The sequence below is a fragment of the Labeo rohita genome, chromosome 11, assembly GCF_022985175.1.
Source record: "Labeo rohita strain BAU-BD-2019 chromosome 11, IGBB_LRoh.1.0, whole genome shotgun sequence".
Lineage (NCBI taxonomy): Eukaryota > Metazoa > Chordata > Actinopteri > Cypriniformes > Cyprinidae > Labeo > Labeo rohita.
Genome location: NC_066879.1, coordinates 12,237,610 through 12,257,424, shown reverse-complemented (window position 1 = coordinate 12,257,424; position 19,815 = coordinate 12,237,610). Strand labels below are relative to the sequence as shown.

General features: G+C 41.6%; 1 protein-coding gene across 8 annotated transcripts in view; it reads left to right on the top strand.

Moving 5' to 3' along the window:
- Positions 1 to 19,815, top strand: part of il1rapl1b (interleukin 1 receptor accessory protein-like 1b) — a 133,792-nt gene that overhangs the window by 49,657 nt on the left and 64,320 nt on the right. For all 8 annotated transcript variants that reach the window (XM_051123458.1, XM_051123456.1, XM_051123460.1 and 5 more), the window contains 2 exons: positions 9,045 to 9,324; positions 18,782 to 18,968. In XM_051123458.1, coding sequence (XP_050979415.1) covers positions 9,045 to 9,324; positions 18,782 to 18,968 — 467 coding nt within the window. The remainder of the gene's footprint in view (positions 1 to 9,044; positions 9,325 to 18,781; positions 18,969 to 19,815) is intronic.

The following is a 19,815-nucleotide window of genomic DNA, read 5'->3' as shown; positions in this document are numbered from 1 at the left end:
GCTTTTGCTTTAAAAACAAGCAGGAGAGGAGGATGAGGAGGAGAGGGAGGTGAAAGCTGTCTGACAGGAATCCTCTGGAGCGTCACGTCATGACACGCTTCACACGAGTGATGGAGCGGCTTGATTCGGTGTAGACCTGCCGCTGATGTGTGTTGAAGCGCTGATTGGGAAAGATTGAGGCCGTTCAGAGGTGTGTGTGTGTGTGTGTGTGTGTGTTTGTTTATCAGACGGCTGCTGGTGTGTGTCGTCATGGTTACTGAGAGCAGAGTAACACAAACCCGCAGCCGTTTCAGAGCTGCTCAACCTGCTGGTCTGCCGGCGTCCCTCCTGGTGTTTGTAACCAGCATGACTTCCTAGGTTAACCCTTGCTGCCCGACGGTCCGCCAGCTAGACCAGCGCTGTGAGCTAGTGTGGAATTTTTCAAATTCATTTCAGATACGTTTTGATGCTTCGCTTTCAGAATTGGCCTGAAGATGTTTTCCTGTAGGTCTCCAGTAGGTGGCGGTGTGTTTCAGTGCACATGTGCTGCTGGCCTTTGGTTTATATTCTTCTGGAGCAGTGTTCCTCAACCCTCAACGCTGCACATTATGAGCGTCTCTTTATCTGACACTCATCTGAGCTCCTGGAGTGTCTGAGGATCTGAATCAGGGCCACTATAGCACTGTACAGGTGGATTATAGGAACAGGGATGAAGACCACCCGGAACATATAATCCGACAGACAGTAGGTCCTGACTGATTATGTGGGTGTGTACTTTTATTTCCTTAAATATGTTATTTTGGCTGAGAACGCTTTTAAGTTGTATAAGCGCAAGCTCACGTGACTCAGAGCGGATTATTCTTCAAACCTAATGCTGTTTTCCCAGCTCAATTTTCACCCTAAAAAATGGAGGAGATTTCAGCCTCCTGCCGTCGAGAATAGAAGAGCGTTTAGAGCCGAAATAGAAGTCCAGGCTATAAAGAGAGAGAAGGGAAGAAGAAAATATGGCAATCCTCTTTAAAATATATCTGCTGAAGTGACAGGAAGATAAAGCATCCCTGACAGCGAGACGGCACTCCTGATATTGGGTCCTGGACAGGGATCATTCATCCAGTGAGGAATACGATCGAGTCCATTTGATTTTCTCTTATTTATTGCTGTTCGTTGCACTTGAACCGCGTCGACTGTTAATCTCCCTCCTGCAATGTTTTATGCGAATTTACTGTTTCCGTTTCCTAGAAGTGGGAGTGAGAGCGCCTGCATTTCCACCTGACAAACAGATAAAAACGCAAACAGACGGACGGACGGACGGACGGAGGTGGAGACAGACAGGCGGCCGACGCGCAGTCATTAGCTGAACGTTATTGTTTCATTGACGAGCTTTAATTCATAGGAACAAACGTCAGACTGTCTAATGTGTTTTTCCCTTGGGTGCCAGAAATCAGTTAATGAACATGCCATTTAAAACCAAGATGAAAATGTCAGTTAATTATCTGAAAGGAAACACCACAAGGCAGATTAATTCTGATAAAAAGAAGAAAGTCGTTACGGTCCGTGCGTCTGCTCATTTACGGAGCTCGAGATCGCACGTGCGTTTGACGGAGCCTCTGAATTCGACCCGAATGCTTTATGAAAAGGCGAGGTGGACGAGGGAAACGCCCGTGAATCTCTGTTACCGTTTAGCACTAAATAGGGCCAGTGGGACACTCGTGTTTAGGCAGGATTTATAAAGGCCTGCGACAACCTTTAATCTGAGATTTTACCTCCTCCGTTAGGATTGATCGATATGTGCTTTGCTGTATGATTTTGTGGCTGTGCCAGAGCAAAGAGAGCATGGAGTGTGTGTTTGACGCCAGCGCGTGTGGCCGTAGGAGAGAGCGTCCAGCCAAAAAAGCTTAAGAACTGAAATATACCATTGCACATCTAAGTTGTAGATTCTCAACACAAATCTTTTGAATCTGGTCACCCACAGATTCGTTCAGGCGAGGCTTACACCGTTCACTAAATCATTGGGAAAACATGACGTTGCACCAGCGCGGCAAGCGTTTTCCCTGTAAAAAACCTCTGTTACTTCATTTGGACTGAAAGCACTGATTGATTCAGAGGCTGTTATGTGAAGTTCAGGGCCGCACATGTTTGGGTTTGTGTCTGTCAGTCATGATGCTCCTGTTTGGACGGCGCTGTGATGCTGTGCTTTAAAATCAGATGCCGGTAAAGAAGCCAAAGAGAAACGTGGACAGTCAGTCGGTGGCTGCTTATAATCAACATTCACACACGGCACTCGGTGAGTGTGTGTTTCTGTTAATCCTCATTGACCTTCACGAGCATCGTGCACTGGATTCACATGACAGACGGACGCACGGACGGACCTGACAGACAGACGGACAGACACACTGTAGGGCTGGGAAAATAAACTGATGCATCACGAATAGAAAAATGATTCCAGGTCGATCGTGAGATTCTCTCTGGAATCGATTCTTAGCTTAGTTTTTACAGCAGATGCTGTGACGTGTGGTCGGTCGGGGCTCGTTGACTGGCTTTACTGGGTTATTCTTCATTTGCGGTGGTGAACCATTTCCCTTACTTAATAACAGTTGAAATAAACATAAAATACAAATAAATCATGAAATGTTTGTGTATTTATGTCCTGTAGAGTGAAAACTATTTGTGCACTGGTAAACGTGACAATTTTATTTTTAAATACATATTAAATTGAGTTTGTCTGTGGTGTTACAACAACAGATGTTTCCCCTTTAAGAAAGCAGATTTTTATTTGACCTGCTTTGTGTGCAAAGGTCACTGCAGGTGCGGTTGATATGAGGGTGCGTGGCATGTTCAGTCTTAGTTTTTATGAAATTTGCAAAGTTACGCTGATTTTGATAAGCATAGACCTAATATTTCCAGAATGTCTCATTATCTTGAAACTGTCGTGATGTCAGACCCCATGTTAAAAAAGTCTGGGTTTGTGCTCATTTCTCTGTGGTGTTTCTCTCCATTACAGACAGACAGTTGATCATCTTAAGAAGATGGTGTTTGTGTCGAGTATGCTGGATCTCTTCACACACATGAATCACATATGAATGTCCTCTGACTCATCTGAACTGTTTGTTCTGAGAGAGAGAGAGAGAGAGAGAGAGAGAGACAGCTGTCGTCCTGACATCCTTTCTCTCACAGCAGGGGAAATCCGATTTCTATAACTGCTCTGTATTAATTTGAATCCATTCGGAAGTCATTACCGGGATCTTTTTAAAACCGGTCCAGGGTGACGCTTCTGACCTTGACGTGTTTCTCTGCATTTCTGAAAGCTTTTATGGTGGATTTGAAGCTGTATGGATGAGTCCAGCGCTGATCTGGGGTCAGACGTTACTCTAACGGTCAGTGTTGAACAGAACCTGACCTGAGATCAGTGCAAACAGACGAGCTAAGGCAATGAACATACAAAGATGCAGAATTTTTTCAGTGAGGGTTAGTGTGTGTTCGGTTACAGTATTTAACTATCTGTGCCCTTATTTAGATTTGTGCTGTGTGTGTGTGTGAGAGAGAGAGAGAGAGAGAGAGAGAGACAGAGTGTGTGGTGCATTTGAGAGTGTGTGCGTGTGCGTGTGTGTGTGTGTGTGTGTGTGTGTGTGTACTGTACAGTGCTGATGGATGTTGAATCATGTGTTTGTGTGTCATTTTCTTCCTCCAGTAATGTGACTAGTGTGACTCTTACCTGCTCTCGTTCACTCTTCCTCTTTTCTCACTTCTTCTCTCGTTCACTCTCTCCAGCAGAATAAATTATACGCAAAATAAAGTATATGCAAATGTCAGTAACTATTGCCAAGAGAGCAATTTTCATTTTCATCCATCTTTTTTGCTGCTGGTAGATTTATTGTAAACTCAATTTACATTAAAGGTTTAATTTGCTGACAGAGTACTGGACATTTGTGTGTGAGTGTGTGTGTACATATGTGTGTGTGTGTTCCTGTAGTGCATGCACACACACAAATGCATATTCCTGTAGCTCAAACAGTAAGCACTGCACTAGCAACGCCAAGGTCATGGGTTCGATTCTGATCACATGTATACCTAGAATGCAACGGAAGTTGTATAAAATCATCTGTCAAACGTGTGTGCGTAATTGTGGTGTTAATGGATCATTTTGCTATTGCATGAGATGGTTTGATTATCTCCCCGGTGTGTGTTCTGTTATACACACTCTTAAACTGAGTCAGTTTCATAAAGGTAGCTGGTCTTCATGATGCTTGTTCCTGTAAGAGGATCTCTCTCTCTCTCTCTCTCTCACACACACACATACACACACACACACACGTCTGTCGGCTCTCATTGTGCTGTTCACAGGAGTGTGTGAGTGAGATGTTCTTTGACAGCAGCTGCTGGCAGACGATTACTGGACATATGCACACCATCACATGATCAACCCGCTGTGTGTGTGTGTGTGTGTGTGTGTGTCTATGCACATCTGGGTATGTTATGGGTTGGTTACCTCAGGATATATTTATGATGACAGTTCTGTTGTCACGCACATTTTTTCTTCATGTACATTTTCATATGTTTAAATTATGCTAGTTTGTTCAGCTGTGTTTGGTAACTCATTTGGACTTTAACAACATCAGTCAGATGCAACAGAATACTTTACTCAAAAGATATGTTCCTCAGTGCATCGTAACCGCTGCTGGATCTGCGTCCCATCGCCGTAACTGAAGTCAGAACAGCGTACTACTGTAGCATTCTAACATACTACACCCACTGATTCAGCTGTATGAAGACATGGCAGGAATAGTAGGAGCAGTAGGCCAGTCATCCCGCATGGGTTCCATGGGTTCCATGGCAGTAGGCCATGTCATCCAGCATTCCTGTTTTTCAAGGGAGTTTGTTGTTCAGTGCCACCTACTGTACAGGGGTGAATTATTCAGCCTAAAATCCTATTGGTCTGGTGTAAACACACCTTTTAAAAGAAATTAGTGTCATATTATCATCTCACATTTAGTTTGAATAGGTCACACACACACTTGAGTATGTCCTCTATTCTGAAAACACACACTTTTCCATCCATCCATCCATCCATCCATCCATCTGTCCATCCATCCATCTGTCCATCCATCCATCCATCCATCCATCCGTCCACCCATTGGTCCGTCCATCTGTCTGTGTATCAGCGGAGCGGTGCCTCAAGTGTGGCAGGCGTTTCGGGAGGGAAGTTAATTGGGTGTAATCAAGCTTAGCTGTGCGTGCGTGTGCTGCCAACGAGATTGCATGCTAAAACACGTTTGTGAAATGAATGATAACGGCCCAAAACAGCCCAACATCCCATAATGAGCAATGAGAAGAATGATGAGCACAAAATAATAACTGTCTTCTGTAAGCATGTTGACAATATTCCCGCAGAAACTCCTTAATTGAATCTGTTTTCCTGCGAGAGACGATGTTTGTATTCCTCTCTCTCTCTCTCTCTCTCTCTCTCAGCTTTATCTCCTCAATTAAACTGCTGACATTTTCAACATCCCAGATCTGAAATGAAAAAGCTCTCGGTTGCCCACAGGATGTTTTTACAGCGTTTATGCTGTGTATGAAGTGACTGTGATCTGCCAGACAAACCTCATCAGTTTTTACATTCTGAAGCAGACACAACACAATACCCATCTTATTTGATGTTTTGGCATTGAAACCTTTTTTTCTGCAACTTCTGGCCTCTCGTGAGCTGGTTTGTGTTGTTTCTGGATCACATCAGGTGTGCTCCCTAAAATAATAGATTTTTTGCTAAGACAAAATGTAGCAAGAATTTATTTTTTTCTTAAAATTCAGCATAACTAACTCCTTAAAGTTAGGATAACCTCCACGCTCTCTGAAATTGCCAAAGGTGAGATTTTTAATGAATTTATGAATTAATGAGTTGGGTTTGTTTCACGTGTCATCTGCAGCTCTTGTTGACTGAAGGTTTTGTCTTTTTGTCCTCCAGGTCTGGTTAGTCAAATGGTTTTCAGCAAGAAAATTCATTAAACGATCACTTCCAATGCCCTTTAGAAAAACAATATGATCGTGACGTGTTTACTCTGCCTAGCAGATAGATTTGTCATTCAAGTATGTCAGGGTTGAAATTGTTGTTTTAGACTACTGTCATGTTTATTCTGAAAAAATAAAATATTTGAGAACTTCTTAAGAAGTTTTGAAGAATTGTGCTTACAAACTTTTAGGAAATTTTAGGAAATTTCTTCTTAACCCTATTGTTGTGAATCCAGCCTCAGGTCCTGAAATTCTCTGCTGATGCTTCATTAGATCCTTCAGAACGATGTCGAGAGGAAAAAACTGCCAGTGTCGTGACTCACATTTCTTAATGAAAATCGGCTCTGAAAAAAACACACACGTTTCACAAAAAAAGAAAATATAGTGGTTGAAGATTGCAATGAGAGGTCTGGGTTCAGTCTGTCTCTGCCCAAACAAATGCGCTGTTCTGTTCATTTCATGTGTAATGAACGTGCGTGCAGAAGTAGGCCGGCACACATGCACACACATGCTGTACAGTAGGATAATTAAAAGAAGTAATCGCGTTTTAACCATCTTTCCTTTCACACTGCAAAGCATCATGAAGTTCTTTATACTGCTGCAATGAGCCTTAATTAGCCCCCCCCCCTCCCACAGGCTGCCACGGCAACCAGCCCCCTCCCGTCGCCATAGCAACAGAGAGCCGTAACACTTTAATAAGTGGGTTTTTTGCTGTCAGTGTTTGTAAATGTCACCTGACACCAGCTGCACCGCCGGCATCTCCGAAAGATCCCTGCCAAAACCCATCAGGGATTCCTGCGTCCCCTCCACGCGGCCAACGTACAGCACGAGCGTCCGGCCGAACGTGTCCTTCACAGAGCAGCTCTGCTGAGATTTGATAGGATTTCGATTCGACTCGCTGTCCAGCGGGCTCTGACTTTCTCAGTGTGCTAAATGAGTCGTCGTGTTTTATTTCGGGGATTTGGCGCTCAGAGAGGGAGAATGCGAGGGATAAATAATGCGACATGCTTCTCTCGGTGTTAATTAGCTGCTGTGCTGTTTCTTTAGTAAATAAAACATTGAGGGAGACACAATTAGCCGAGCCTGTCGAGCTCTCAGCATCTGTCTGCAGCAGCTGTTTCAGACAGACAGAACGTGGGATAATGGAGGAGGAGGAGGAGGAGAGATACTGGACGAAAAGCCGCCGGGACGTTTCGCTAGACCTAGCGGATAACATTAGGAACGGTGCAGAATCTGTTTCTAACTGACAAATCACAAATGTGTGGAGTTTTGGACAGTCTGCAATTTATCATTCGTCAGCGACATGTGACATCAGTGTCAATTACCACAGAAGCTCGGTTTGTTTTCACACGCAGTAAACGCGTGTGCAGTAATGTGCGTATGGAGCGAGGCCTTCCGGCGGGTTCTTCAGTAGGAAGAGCTGCGTTTGTCTCATTTGGACTGTTCTCGGAGAACGTTGGATGAGCTTTCTCCTGATGCGGACGTCAAGCACGAGGTCAATGGCTGATGATGTCACAGCAGTTGCACGTGTGGTCCTTACCAACCGAGTCTGAGTTATTTTCATTGTAGATCATGTCGCAGATGCCGTAGACAGAGCAGAGTTCGGTCCGATTTCTGATCTGTATGTTTGCTGTCAACCCAGAACATTCCTGTAGATTTTCATTTCAAATCACACACACTGTAAAAATGATTTTTCAAAGTTGTAAATAAAACAAAAATTACTGGAGTATGTTTTGCAAGAAAATACTGTTTCAGTGTTTCTACTTGAAATTTTCATGCTTCATTTAAAGTTACTTGCTGTTTCTTTGTGATTATTTGTGTGATTTATTAGCGAAGTTTCAAAGGGGATCAACACCTCATCTGTAAGCGCACGTTCAGTCCACGTGATTCTGGTGTCTGTTGTCATGGTTTCGCCTGTAGGTTGTTGTGATCTGAGTGTTGTTTGCTTTAGTGACGGAGAGATGAGACGCTGACTATCTGATCAGGGGTGCATTTCCCAAAAGTTCTGTCGTTACCAATCGAGTTCACTGAACTAACGACCAGTATTGGGTAAGTTACTCTAAAAAAGTAATTAATTACTAGTTACTAATTACATCTTCAACAGTGTATTCAGAATACTGTACAAATTACTCTCTCCAAAAAGTGTTTAATTACTTATTACTAATTATTTTCTAAATCCTATACTAAACCTTGACAAGTTAATGATGCGAGGATAGACATAAAACATATCTTTTAATTCTTTCAAATAAATAATAGATAACTACATCAATTATTCTGGTCACACTTTAGATTAGGGCCCAATTCTCAATATTTACTAACTATTAACTGTGACTTTTGCCTTAATATACTCCTAATTTCTGCTTATTAATGCTTCGTAAAGTAATTGTCAAGTTTAAGAATTAGGTAGGAATAAGGATTTAGAATAAGGTCTTGCAGAATAAGACACTGAAGTAATTCAAGATTATTCCCTTACTTTACCTTTTCAAGGGAAAAAATAATTAAATTATAGTAACTAATTACTTTGTAACTAGTTACACCCAACACTGCTAATGACCATAGTTAGCTAACGATGGTTTTGGGAAACGCATCCCGGACTGTGAGTGTGACTTTCTTCTGGCCTCTTACTGGGTCACAGCTGCTCAAATACCCCTGCATGATCAGTCAACTGCTGTTCAAACACACACACACACACTTGTATTACTGTCATTATGGGTTCATTCCAGGGGTGTAATGTTTTTTTCTACTTTACAAACTGTATTTTCTGTCCCCTTACCATAAACCGACCCCTCACACAAAACTACAGCCATTTTTAGATTCTTGAACACTTTATCCTGTACAGTTTATAAGCTTGTTTCCTCTTGGGGACCAAAACAATGTCCCCACATGGTCAAAATTTCCTGGTATTACAACACTTTTTGGGGACATTTGATCCTCATAATAAAGTGAATACCAGCGCATACACACACACACTGGTGATCTGTGTCTGTCTTTATTACATGTATGCAGGTCAGATGGCGTACGTCATTCCTGTCATATTAACGCTGTGTTCTCTGTCTCCGCAGTGGACGGTTGTACGGATTGGTCTGTGGACTACCTGAAATACAAAGTTCTGCTCGGGGAGCCTGTGAGGATTAAATGCGCTTTATTTTATGGATACATCCGTGCGAACTACACACACGCTCAGAGCGCCGGACTCAGTCTGATGTGGTACAAAAGCACCGGCCACGGAGACTTCGAGGAGCCCATTTCTTTCGACGGGAGCCGGATGAGTAAAGAGGAGGACTCCATCTGGTTCAGACCGGCCGAGTTACAGGACGCCGGACATTACTCGTGCGTGTTGAGGTACGAGCTGCTTTCTTCCTCTGTGTGTGTACATGTTTTTACTATACTTGTGAGGTCAGAATGTCCCCACTTATGTTGAGAAATACTTTGACATCCCACTAGTGAGACAATTGACTGGTCGTCACTGGTTAAAAAGGCTTATAAATCAGCCAAAAGATGTTGTTAATGTAAACCTAGTGTTCTGCACATGTTTGTGTGATGGGTTTAGGAGTAGGGGTTTGGTTAGCTGAAAATATCATCAATCTGATAGAAAAATCAGTGGAAATCTATGCCATGTCTTCACTAAAACATCCAAACAAACATGAGTGTGTGGGATCTTATATCGAACATTTACGTGAAGCTGATCTGTGTGTGTATCTTCACACTCATCCGTCACCGTCGTGGCTCTCTGGTCTTTAAATGTAAATCACGATTGCCAGATGTTTATTTTGATGGTTTGTGGTGAAGATCTGTGAGTCTCAGTGTGTGTTTGACGTTAGTTTTTCTCAAAGTTCTCCCGACAGTCTTTCTGAATTGTGATCTCTCTCATTGCGATTCTGTTGTTGTATAATGAGCTGGTTTGGGGGATTTGATTTGTGCTGATGGTCACATCCATTTACAGAAATCAGGAGCAACACTAACTCAATCAATAAGACCTCATCCATCCGTCCTGTTAGACAGAGGAGAATGGACTCGTGTCTGGTGTATTAATACTGAGACTCATCAAAGCAAATGACAGCTGTGAGCGAAGCGCGATGAAGAGCGATGAGATCAGACCATACCATCTCGAGATGCTTTTATTCCGCTGTTCTGATGCCACACTCTTACCATTTATGATGTGTGTGCAATAATGAGGTTTCGTGCATTTTCAATTCAGGGCACGTCTCCGGATTAGATGAAAGATCTGCGCGCAGGTTCTTCTGATGCGATGATGTTTGCGAACAGCAGCGGTTCCGACGCAGAGGTCAACCCACCGGAAACGGGGAAAGCGCGCCGTACGTTCGCATGTTGTAGTACGTCGTTAACCTCGCAGGTAAAGGCCGTTTCCTGTCAATGGCTCATTAGGTTCCCTCATTAGGAGAAGATGATGTTTGAGACTCTCTCTGAACTGAAACAGCTTTTGATCTGAAGCGAAACACTGTAACAAATGATGAAGGAGAATTTCAGTGGAGTTTAAAGGAGCGTGTTCATCACAAAACAAGCGCATTACTGTACCTCGCTCCTGCTGCTGTAATATGTCCATCAGATCACGTGACGCGTCGGATCGTGAGTCATAATGTCCTGAGGATCTTTCTCTCTGCTAGGGTAGAGCAGCGTTTCCCACTTCCGGTCCTCGCGCCCTCACGTACTACATTTGTTCTATTTGACCGTGAGTGCCCTGCGAAGTGCACGCCACAGGATATTCTGCCATGATTCCAGTTCGAAACGAGTGTATATGTTCCATTCAAAGGGCATTGAAGTGTGCAAATCCATGAATGAATGTTCCGCGAAGTGAAGTAAACTTAAACGAATTTCCCCTGCTCGAGGAGCAGGGAGCAATGAACACTGTGTAGGGATCATGTCAATCGGAACACAGTTCATGCACGTAGCTCTCTTCTAACGAGCTGATTTTCTAAATCAGGTGTGTTAACTAAGAGAGACATGCAAAATATGCAGAGCAGGGGGCGCGAGGACTGGAGTTGGGAAACGCTGGGGTAAAGATACAGAGAAGCTTTAGCTTTTGGGATATTTTTCTGTATTGTTCTCTTTATAATGTTTTTCTTTTCTGCGGTGTTGCTCCTGTCACCTACTGGACACACTGATGTCATTTCGCACTTACAATAGGTTAGTTAATATCAGGAAGAAGCGACTGACAGAGGCAGATGTCTGAAATCTATAGATCAGACGCCATATTGATCATAAGGCTGTGAGGAACAGACTGGCAGTCTTCACAGTGCCACGTACTGTATGACCTTTTGTCTTTCCCCTATTTAAAGAAATCTAAATCAGTTAAGTTTGTAATAAATGCAACAACTGCAGAAGCATTCAAATAATGACTGTAACAATAATGGACAGATTTTAACTGAACAAAAAATGTTGGTTGGGTGACTACAACATAACATTATCTACTAACATGTATTACATATTAAAATAAAGTTTTGACAAAAGTGTTTTAAAATGATGAACCTCACATTTTAGAATGAAAGCCATATTTCACAAAAGAGAGACGAGTCAAAAGGATGAATGGTACTTTATCTGCTCTGTTAATAATTCTATATTCCTTATTATTCGAACTGTTTAGATTTGTAGAATGCACATTAGATTATTTTCCATCAACCGGGTAAAATGTACAACTGTGCATAACAATTGATTTTTGCATTGGTTTGAACTAAAACGACAGACGGCTGAATGAAGATGTAAATCCACTGTCTGACAGCAGGAGGCACTGATGGAACAGCAGAAATAGAGCTGTTTCCCCGGTAACCGCTGTAAACAAAGCAGCTGTGCTTATAAACACTGCTTTATTTAACGATAATTTTAAATATTAAACGGCAGTACTAAGCGTCAGGAATTTCATCTTGGTTTATCATCAAACTGTGACCATTTCATCCCTCTTTGTAACCTTCAAACTAGAATGAGATTGGCGACCCCTTGCCCCTTGTAAATCTTTAGCGAAGCCCAGGTTGGGAGTCACTGGGCTGGATCACATTATTTTCAAAACTCACGAGGTTTTGTCTCCTGAAAGTTTTGTCTCGAGATGTTTGATCCGCCAAACAGTCGTCATGTTGTTAATGAACAGTATAATCCATTTAACAGCCTGTACTTCTGTCCCTCACGCCCTCGCGTTCATTCCTGTCAGATATTAGACAGATGCGGAAGTCAGGAAAACAGGTTTTTTGAAAACAATGGAAAACAATGGTATTTTGTGTGATAATTAGCGAAGAGTAGTGATGCGCCGATGGCGGTTATATTCGCGGGCGCTGCGCATAATCCGCGGGTCGGGTAATAAAAAAATGCATTCTGATTATTTGCAGGTGGGTCGCGGGTGGATGAGATAAATCAATAATGACGCAAATATTAACTACTTTCTCTAAAATATGAACCTGTTTTAAATACTTTTTTCGTCAGGCAAACGATTTCATTTGTGTGTGTTCGCCTGTTCGAGAAGTTACGCCTGTGTTAATGCTATTGAGTAGGGTAATATGGTAATATAGGGTAATCCCCTCTGATGCATTAGCCAAACTCATGACAGGCCACAATTTCTATGCTGCCTGTTCATACGCGAGAGCATGTCAAGGGAGGCACGCCGAGCAGTAAAATAATAATTATTATTGATTACTAATTTGAATCAGTACATTATAACGAAAACAATACCTTAAAAATGATTAGAATTAGTTTTTTACTATGTCAGAAATTTGGGTGATCTCCTGTAAACTTTTGTCCAAGGATCCAGTAGGCGTTCAAACACCCAACCGATTTCATCCGAGATTGTGGAGAGTCACGTCCAGATGTCAGTTAACGTTATTCTTTTTAGCGTGGATTTGGCTTAAAAGTATGACTGATTAAACTTATGTAAGTGTGCAGCGATGTGCAGATCAGCTGAATTAATCTGCTGTTAGAAATCAACCATCAATTCATCATGTCATCATGCAAAACTAAGAATTAGAATAACTGTAAATGACGATCAGGTGCGGTTATCTAAATCAGAGAAAAATATAGGTACGGGTGGGTGGCGGGCGGATAATTTATTTAAAGCTGCGGATTAGGGTGACGTTTGAGCTCGATTTTTTTTCCGGATATTGTTTACTTTGTAAAGTTGATGTCGTTACTATGCTCAGGGACAACATGTGCTGTTCGAAGTTGTGTTCCCACGTTGTTATCAAGTTTGAATCGCTAAATCTTGACTATCAACTAGTGTTGTGACACATTTGAACCGAGGCGTCGGAGCTTGTGTTGAGGGGCGTGCCAGATGAAACCTCGATTCGAGGCTTGTGTTGTTAACGTAGAAATCACGAAACCAGTGACAAACAAAGCCTCGCTTTATCTTCAATAAAATGCAACTTTTAGAAAAAGAAAAGCATAAAAATCCTAATGAACACCTGTTATGTTTTGTTGCCCTTTGGTGCGACACCCCAAGTTATATTTTTTAATTAAAACTGTATGTTAAAGTACATAATCATGGAAAATTGTGAAAACGTGTCTTGCTAACTGCAAATGACAGGTTACCTTGGAATAGCAAGGTTATTAATTGAGAGAAAAAAGTTGAAATGTCCTTTGGTGTGACAGATAATGTCCACCGGTGTGACACCTGTACTGTCACACCACATTTCTTACTGTCTATTTGTCAACTACCCATGTGTAGAATGGCTCCACCGATGCTTGTGAACTCACCCGCTCGTTCCTCTCAGATCGTTCATCAGAACTCACGTTGGAACCGTTCTTCCGAATTAGTAAATTGCCTTTAAACTGAATTTCTAGAACATATCATTTCATCTGCGCTAACGATTAAAACAATGCTTAAACGTCTGAACGATTTAATTGTATCTTTGAATATGGAATATTTGAATTCATTAAGAATGAATAGTGATTTAGTTTAAACACTCAATCATTTAAGAGTCTTTCACTGATTCACAAAAATTCTGAATGTTTAGTTTTGTGATTTATTTTTTCGGTTTGTGATTTATCTGTTCAGATGCAGTGTAGAACCGCATAATCATCTTGTTTTGTAATTGGTGTGGCAGTCAAATGTTTACGTCACATGAATTTAAACAGTTACTGAAAATTAGAATTGTTAATAAAGTTGAGAAACGGGGATGAGAAGCAGGTGTTCATGGGTTTGTGACGGACCAAACTCTGGTGACTGAAGCGACTGTGGAACGTGGCGATGTAGAGAGAAAACAGAGTTTAACTTAACGTTAGTGGAAAGACCTGAGGGGCATTATGGGTAAACAGTGGCTGTGTGTTGGGCTCCAGCAGTATATAGTTAATCAGCCGGCCTCGGCGCTGCGACACATGAGTTATGCGTCTGTCCGAATCGTGTCTCCTCCACTCCCAGCAGAGCCTGACCTTCCTCTGGCTCATAAATAATCCAGCGCTCATAAAATACTGATTTAAAGAAACGCTGTAGCGAACCGCGACGGGCCGCAGCGCGTCCTCAGACAGACGTCACACGAGGGACAGCGTCTCTGACTCTCAGGCTGCGGCTGAAGGCGTATTTCATTCACATTTCGCCCCACTATGCTCAGTTCCATCTGTTATAGTCAGAGAAATGAACCGGATGCTGCGTTACAGATGTGAATGTGGCTAAAATGCATCTGGATTTCTGACATCCTGCAGAATCGCTGTTTGAAACTACTGTATGATGCATTGTGTTGGATGTTAGATCTTGATCAGAGCTGCGAGTTACTGTCAGCGCCTCTTGTCTGTTCTTTCATAATGCGTAGCTCATTTCTGTGCTAGCGTACTAGTGAGTGAACTAGTGAGTCTGTGCAGTACCTGTCAAATATTTTAAATGAAGTCTCTTCTCAGTTTGTTTTTAGGTTTAGTATTTTGTGTTTTTCCTGATTCACAGATGAATAGAAAGTTTAAAGGAACAGCATTTATTTGAATTAGAGATCATTAATAACAGTGTCAGGCAAATACATGTCTTTACTGACACTTCTGATCAATTTAATCAGGGCTAATAATAATAATAATAATCATAATAATAAAGTGCAGTGTTTTCTTTACTCAAAAAGATAAAGAAAAAAACACATAGGAAGAGATGTGGTATCTTAACCCGCTTTACAGCCAATACAGCATCAGCTGTTCTAGATTTTGGCCAAATGTAGGCTACTAAACAAAAGAACAAATCTGTTAACACTTTAAAGACATTAAAGTATTTTTAAAGAAATGTAAAAATGTTTGATGCATTGTTTATAAAATGCTAATCATATCGGTTTGAGAGGAAAAAAACATAAGTCGTGTAGGCTGACGTCACATTTTATTTTTACATTTAGAAATAATGTAGGCTAAAATGCCGGAGAAGCAAAATGTGGACAATCATTATAAACACAGTTATTAGTATCCTTCTCTCCACAACAAATCCTCTGGAGTTAAGGCTAAGCGTTTAGGCTATCAAAACGTCTTTCTAAAAAGGTGATGCCTACCTCTCTTATTCAGCACGAATCCAAATGTTTCCATATTCGCGACGTATCTGGATTCTAAAATATTATGTATTATGTAATAGGCTTTGTACTTAACTCGCACCAACGTAAAACATGGCCTAGCGACGCCCATGACTTGAATTCTTGATTGGCTGACAGCAAATTTCCAATATTAAATGTACTGATAAAACGGGTCAATGGCCATTTCAAATTTTCGATTCTGTTCAGAACTATAAAATTTGATTGCGTTTCTGTTTCTGGTTCTGTTCCGGTCAAAGTTTCATTTGTGTCCGATTTTTGTTTTTGTTCCTTGAACTGGTTCGGAGCCTTGAATTTAATGCATATTTGCTAAATAAAAGCATTATTTTCTATTAAAACACACACACACACACACACACACACACACACCTCCTAAATATTTGAATAGTAGTTTATCATGCTTCCCACAAAAATACTGGGCAGCACAACTGAAGGATAAAGGATCATGTGACACTGAAGACGGGAGTGATCATGCTCATAGTTCAGATTTGATCACAGCAGTCAATTACAGTTTAAGATGGTTCACATAGAAAACAGCTATTTTCAATTGTAATATTTTACAATATTACTGATTTTAGTGTATTTTTGAGCACATAAATACAGCCTTGGTGAGCAGAAGAGACTTCATTAAAAACAAAAAAATTGTAAAGTTTCCAAACTTTTTGCAAGACAGCAGTCGCGCTCCTCGTACACTCTGATCGGCTGTTTCTTGTGTCGGGTTTGATCTCTGTGCGACTCGCAGGCGTTCGGAGGGAATTACCAATGCAAGCTTCCCTATGCCCACATAACGGCTGCCTTCATCCACTCATTAACCGTGATAAATTCTCCACCGAGGTCCTTAATGCTTCCAACAACGAATCAAACATGATCATACGTTTAGTCAAAATGCCATCAATTATAAGCTGAGCCAGTTTTTAGTGGATTCACTGATATTCTTACCTTCTGCTGGAACTGTGGTTAATCTATGATCTGTGTCATCTGTACATCAACATGTACTGACGTAAAATCCTTTCCTCATTCTGCTGCTTATGTATTCTTTAGATATGCCTCTGCAGTGGAGTATATGTGATTTCAGTCACATGACTGGATCAGTTTCTGAGGATTAACTGAGGAGCATAAATTGTAGATCGCAGTCGAGTAAGTGTTTGGCATCATTTACGAGCCGAACGCTCTTCTCTCTCCACAGAGCTGCAGGAGTTGGCTGGTTAGATTAGAACAGCAGTAAACGCAGACACACGCGATGGCCGTTTGGCTCTTGAGCGCGTCTGTCAGGTCTTCAGGAAACGAGCGTTCAGTGAGATGTTTAGAGAGGACCGCGTCCTCCATCGATCACTCCGATCGTTTGTCCGCTGTACGCAGGTTTTATCGGAGCCGGTCAGGATATTTAACAGCGCTAGACTCGAGGGAACTCATCTGCACAGGTGTGTCCATCTGTCTGATAATCTCACGTCATGTTGAATCTGCATCTCATATAAATACCCCACTTAAGCTGACAGCACAGTTAACGGCGTGAGCCGGCTTTAGCTGCTCACTCCACGCCATGGAGAATTCAGGAGAATCCTGCAGATTCCAGAAATTACCCATGATGCTCTGCGTGTCACAGATATGTCACACGCGTCCCTTTCATCTGCCGCTTCAGCGTTACAGCAGCTCAGTGAATCTTCGGCCGCTCGCTGTGTTTCAGGTCGATGTGATTCGGTTGTCCGACGCAGTATTCAAAGGCCCTTTTCTAATCTATCATGTTTTTCCCCTGCGTGTTCGGCTCTAATTATGACAAAGCTGCTTGTTTTCGAATGTTTTTATTAACCGAAACTGGGAGTGTCAATGTATAAAATAATTTAACCACAATTATTTTTGTGATTGCAGAAGTTCAAGAGGTGTATGTTCTGATTAAATAAATCAATAGGTGTTTATGGGAAAAATAAAGAAATACTCTTAAGTTCGGTTGTTTAAATATAACTTGAATGTAACACACACTGTGGAATGTGTGTACAAAATCTCTGTTGTGGTCAGGATGTTCACGGGTTAGCGTCACCCATCATTTTGTGCTTAACGGCAGCTGCTTAGACCCAAAAAATTGTTGTGCCTTGCTATGTCTGGTTCTCAAATACCCTCTGAGGTGATTTACATTTATTCATTTGTCAGGTGCTTTTATCTAAAGACATGTACACTGTGTTAAAAACATACGTTTGAATCATTTCAAGCGTAATAATTTGGGTGGGAATCAAACCCATGGTCTTGGCGTTGCTAGCACCATGCTCTACTGCTTGACATTCACAAACACACACAATAAATATAAAAAACAAACAAACAAATAAAAGATAGTTACAATGCTGTTTATAGTATATTTTTTAGAACAATTTTAAAAAATGCTGTTAAATACTATTTTAAAAAGCATGCTCTCGTGTTTATTTTTGTTGTAATGTGTGAGAAGCAGTAATGTTAAAGGTTTACTATTTTTACATGGTCTATTTTATCGCGGCATCATTTTTGGTGCATTGTTTTGAGTCCAATTAGGGTCAGTTTCACTCGCAGCAGCAAAATCGTACCCAGAATTCAAACGGAATACAAGGGTTGAATCTTTAAGTGGCTCCAGCCTCCTTGAGATCCACCGGCTGTAGACGTTTCCCGTTCTCCTTCGATTACTCATTGGCTTTGACCACCTGTGTTCGGATGTCCTGTATATAAATGAGAGCTGCGTTTAGTGTTAGAGGAATAACAGTGTCGTATTGTTTCACCAGGGAATCAAACCGCAGGCTAATTATAAGACTCCCGTTTTAAAACTGGAGCTGGGGATCTCGTGTACTGGAGGGATGTTAATCTTTAGTTTCATTCTGTCGGTCTCTTAGTCTCCGTTCACTGTTCTTTGAGTCAGCACTTTCTGTCCTTTCTTCTGTGCGTTCTGCATTGTGTTGTTTCTTCTGTTCAGGGAGTTGTTTTCCAATAAATTCAATTGTGGCAGTAAGAGGCGTCCGCTGAGAGCGCCACTCTAACAAAGCTGAAAAATGGCCTGCTGGCTCTCCGCTCTCATTTCTGCTGATCTGAGATGTCCTGAGCCCAAGACAAGCAAAGAAACAATTGCTGAGAATGATGTGAAAACACAGCAGACCCTTTTAACCGAGCGTTTACAGACTCATTTCGGCAATAAAGAACGGGGATTTCTGAGAAGTTACGCTCGTCGTAATGTAAACGTGAGATTCCTCTCTCCCTCCGATCGTCACGAAAGAACGAACGTTTGAAGGCCTTTTCCAGAGCGAATGAAATGCCTGTTTCTGTCAAGCTTGTTGACTGTGTTGATTTGGTGTGTTTTGCAGGAACTCCACGTACTGTATGAAAGTGTCGATGTCGCTCACGGTGGCCGAGAACAACACGGGTCTCTGCTACAACTCCAAGATGAGGTACTTCGAGAAGGCCGAGCTGAGTAAGAGCAAAGACATCCTCTGTCCCGACATAGACGACTACATTCAGACCGGAAGAGAGCCAGAGATCACATGGTACAAGGTGCGATCACGTGTCGTATTCACCATTGTGCAGAGAGGTTGTTTGTTTTGGTGTTATTATTACCGTAATACTCGTCGGTTTGTTTCCATGTCGTCGTCTTCACCTCCATCTCACCAAAAACACGTTCATGCAGTTTATGTTCGGAGTAGTGGTTTTTCCTAATTCCGCTCCGTCTGAGTATCTGTGTGTTCTGTTCCTCTGATTTTTGTGTTCTAATGTTGTTTAAATGTTTTAACATTCTAATGTTGTACTAACAGAAAGCTTTTTGTCTGTGTTTATAATGAGTGTGCATAACAGCCTCTCTTTTTTTTTATAGCACCTTTCACGATACATATCGTTGCAAAGCAACTTTACTGCAAATTAAAGTTTTTACAATATATGTAATAGTAGCTTACTAGTGGTGACTATGTCAAGTTCATGTACATATGGCAGAGATGTGTGGTAAAGATCAATTAATGATGTAATCAAACAGAAAAAAACACCATAAATTAGTAGCGAAATTCAGTAGTGCTGTATGTTTTCAGGGTTGGCATCATCTGAAGTCCTCTGTGGGGTTGGCATCATCTCTTCTTAAGTGTTCTGGATCCAGACTGGAGCTTGTGAATTCCTAGTTACCATGGGATGTCAATCCCATGACAGAAACAGAGAATAAATAGGAACATAATTAGCGTAGCTGCTGTTCAAACCAAGCAAAGAAAGATTGTTCAACCAGAGCTAAAAGATTAATAATGAACATTTGATTAGATATAACTGCAGGAAAAGTTTATGAGATGCATTATTTGAATGCTTGGCTAAAAAGATGTGTCTTTAATCTAGATTTAAACAGAGAGAGTGTGTCCGATCTCCG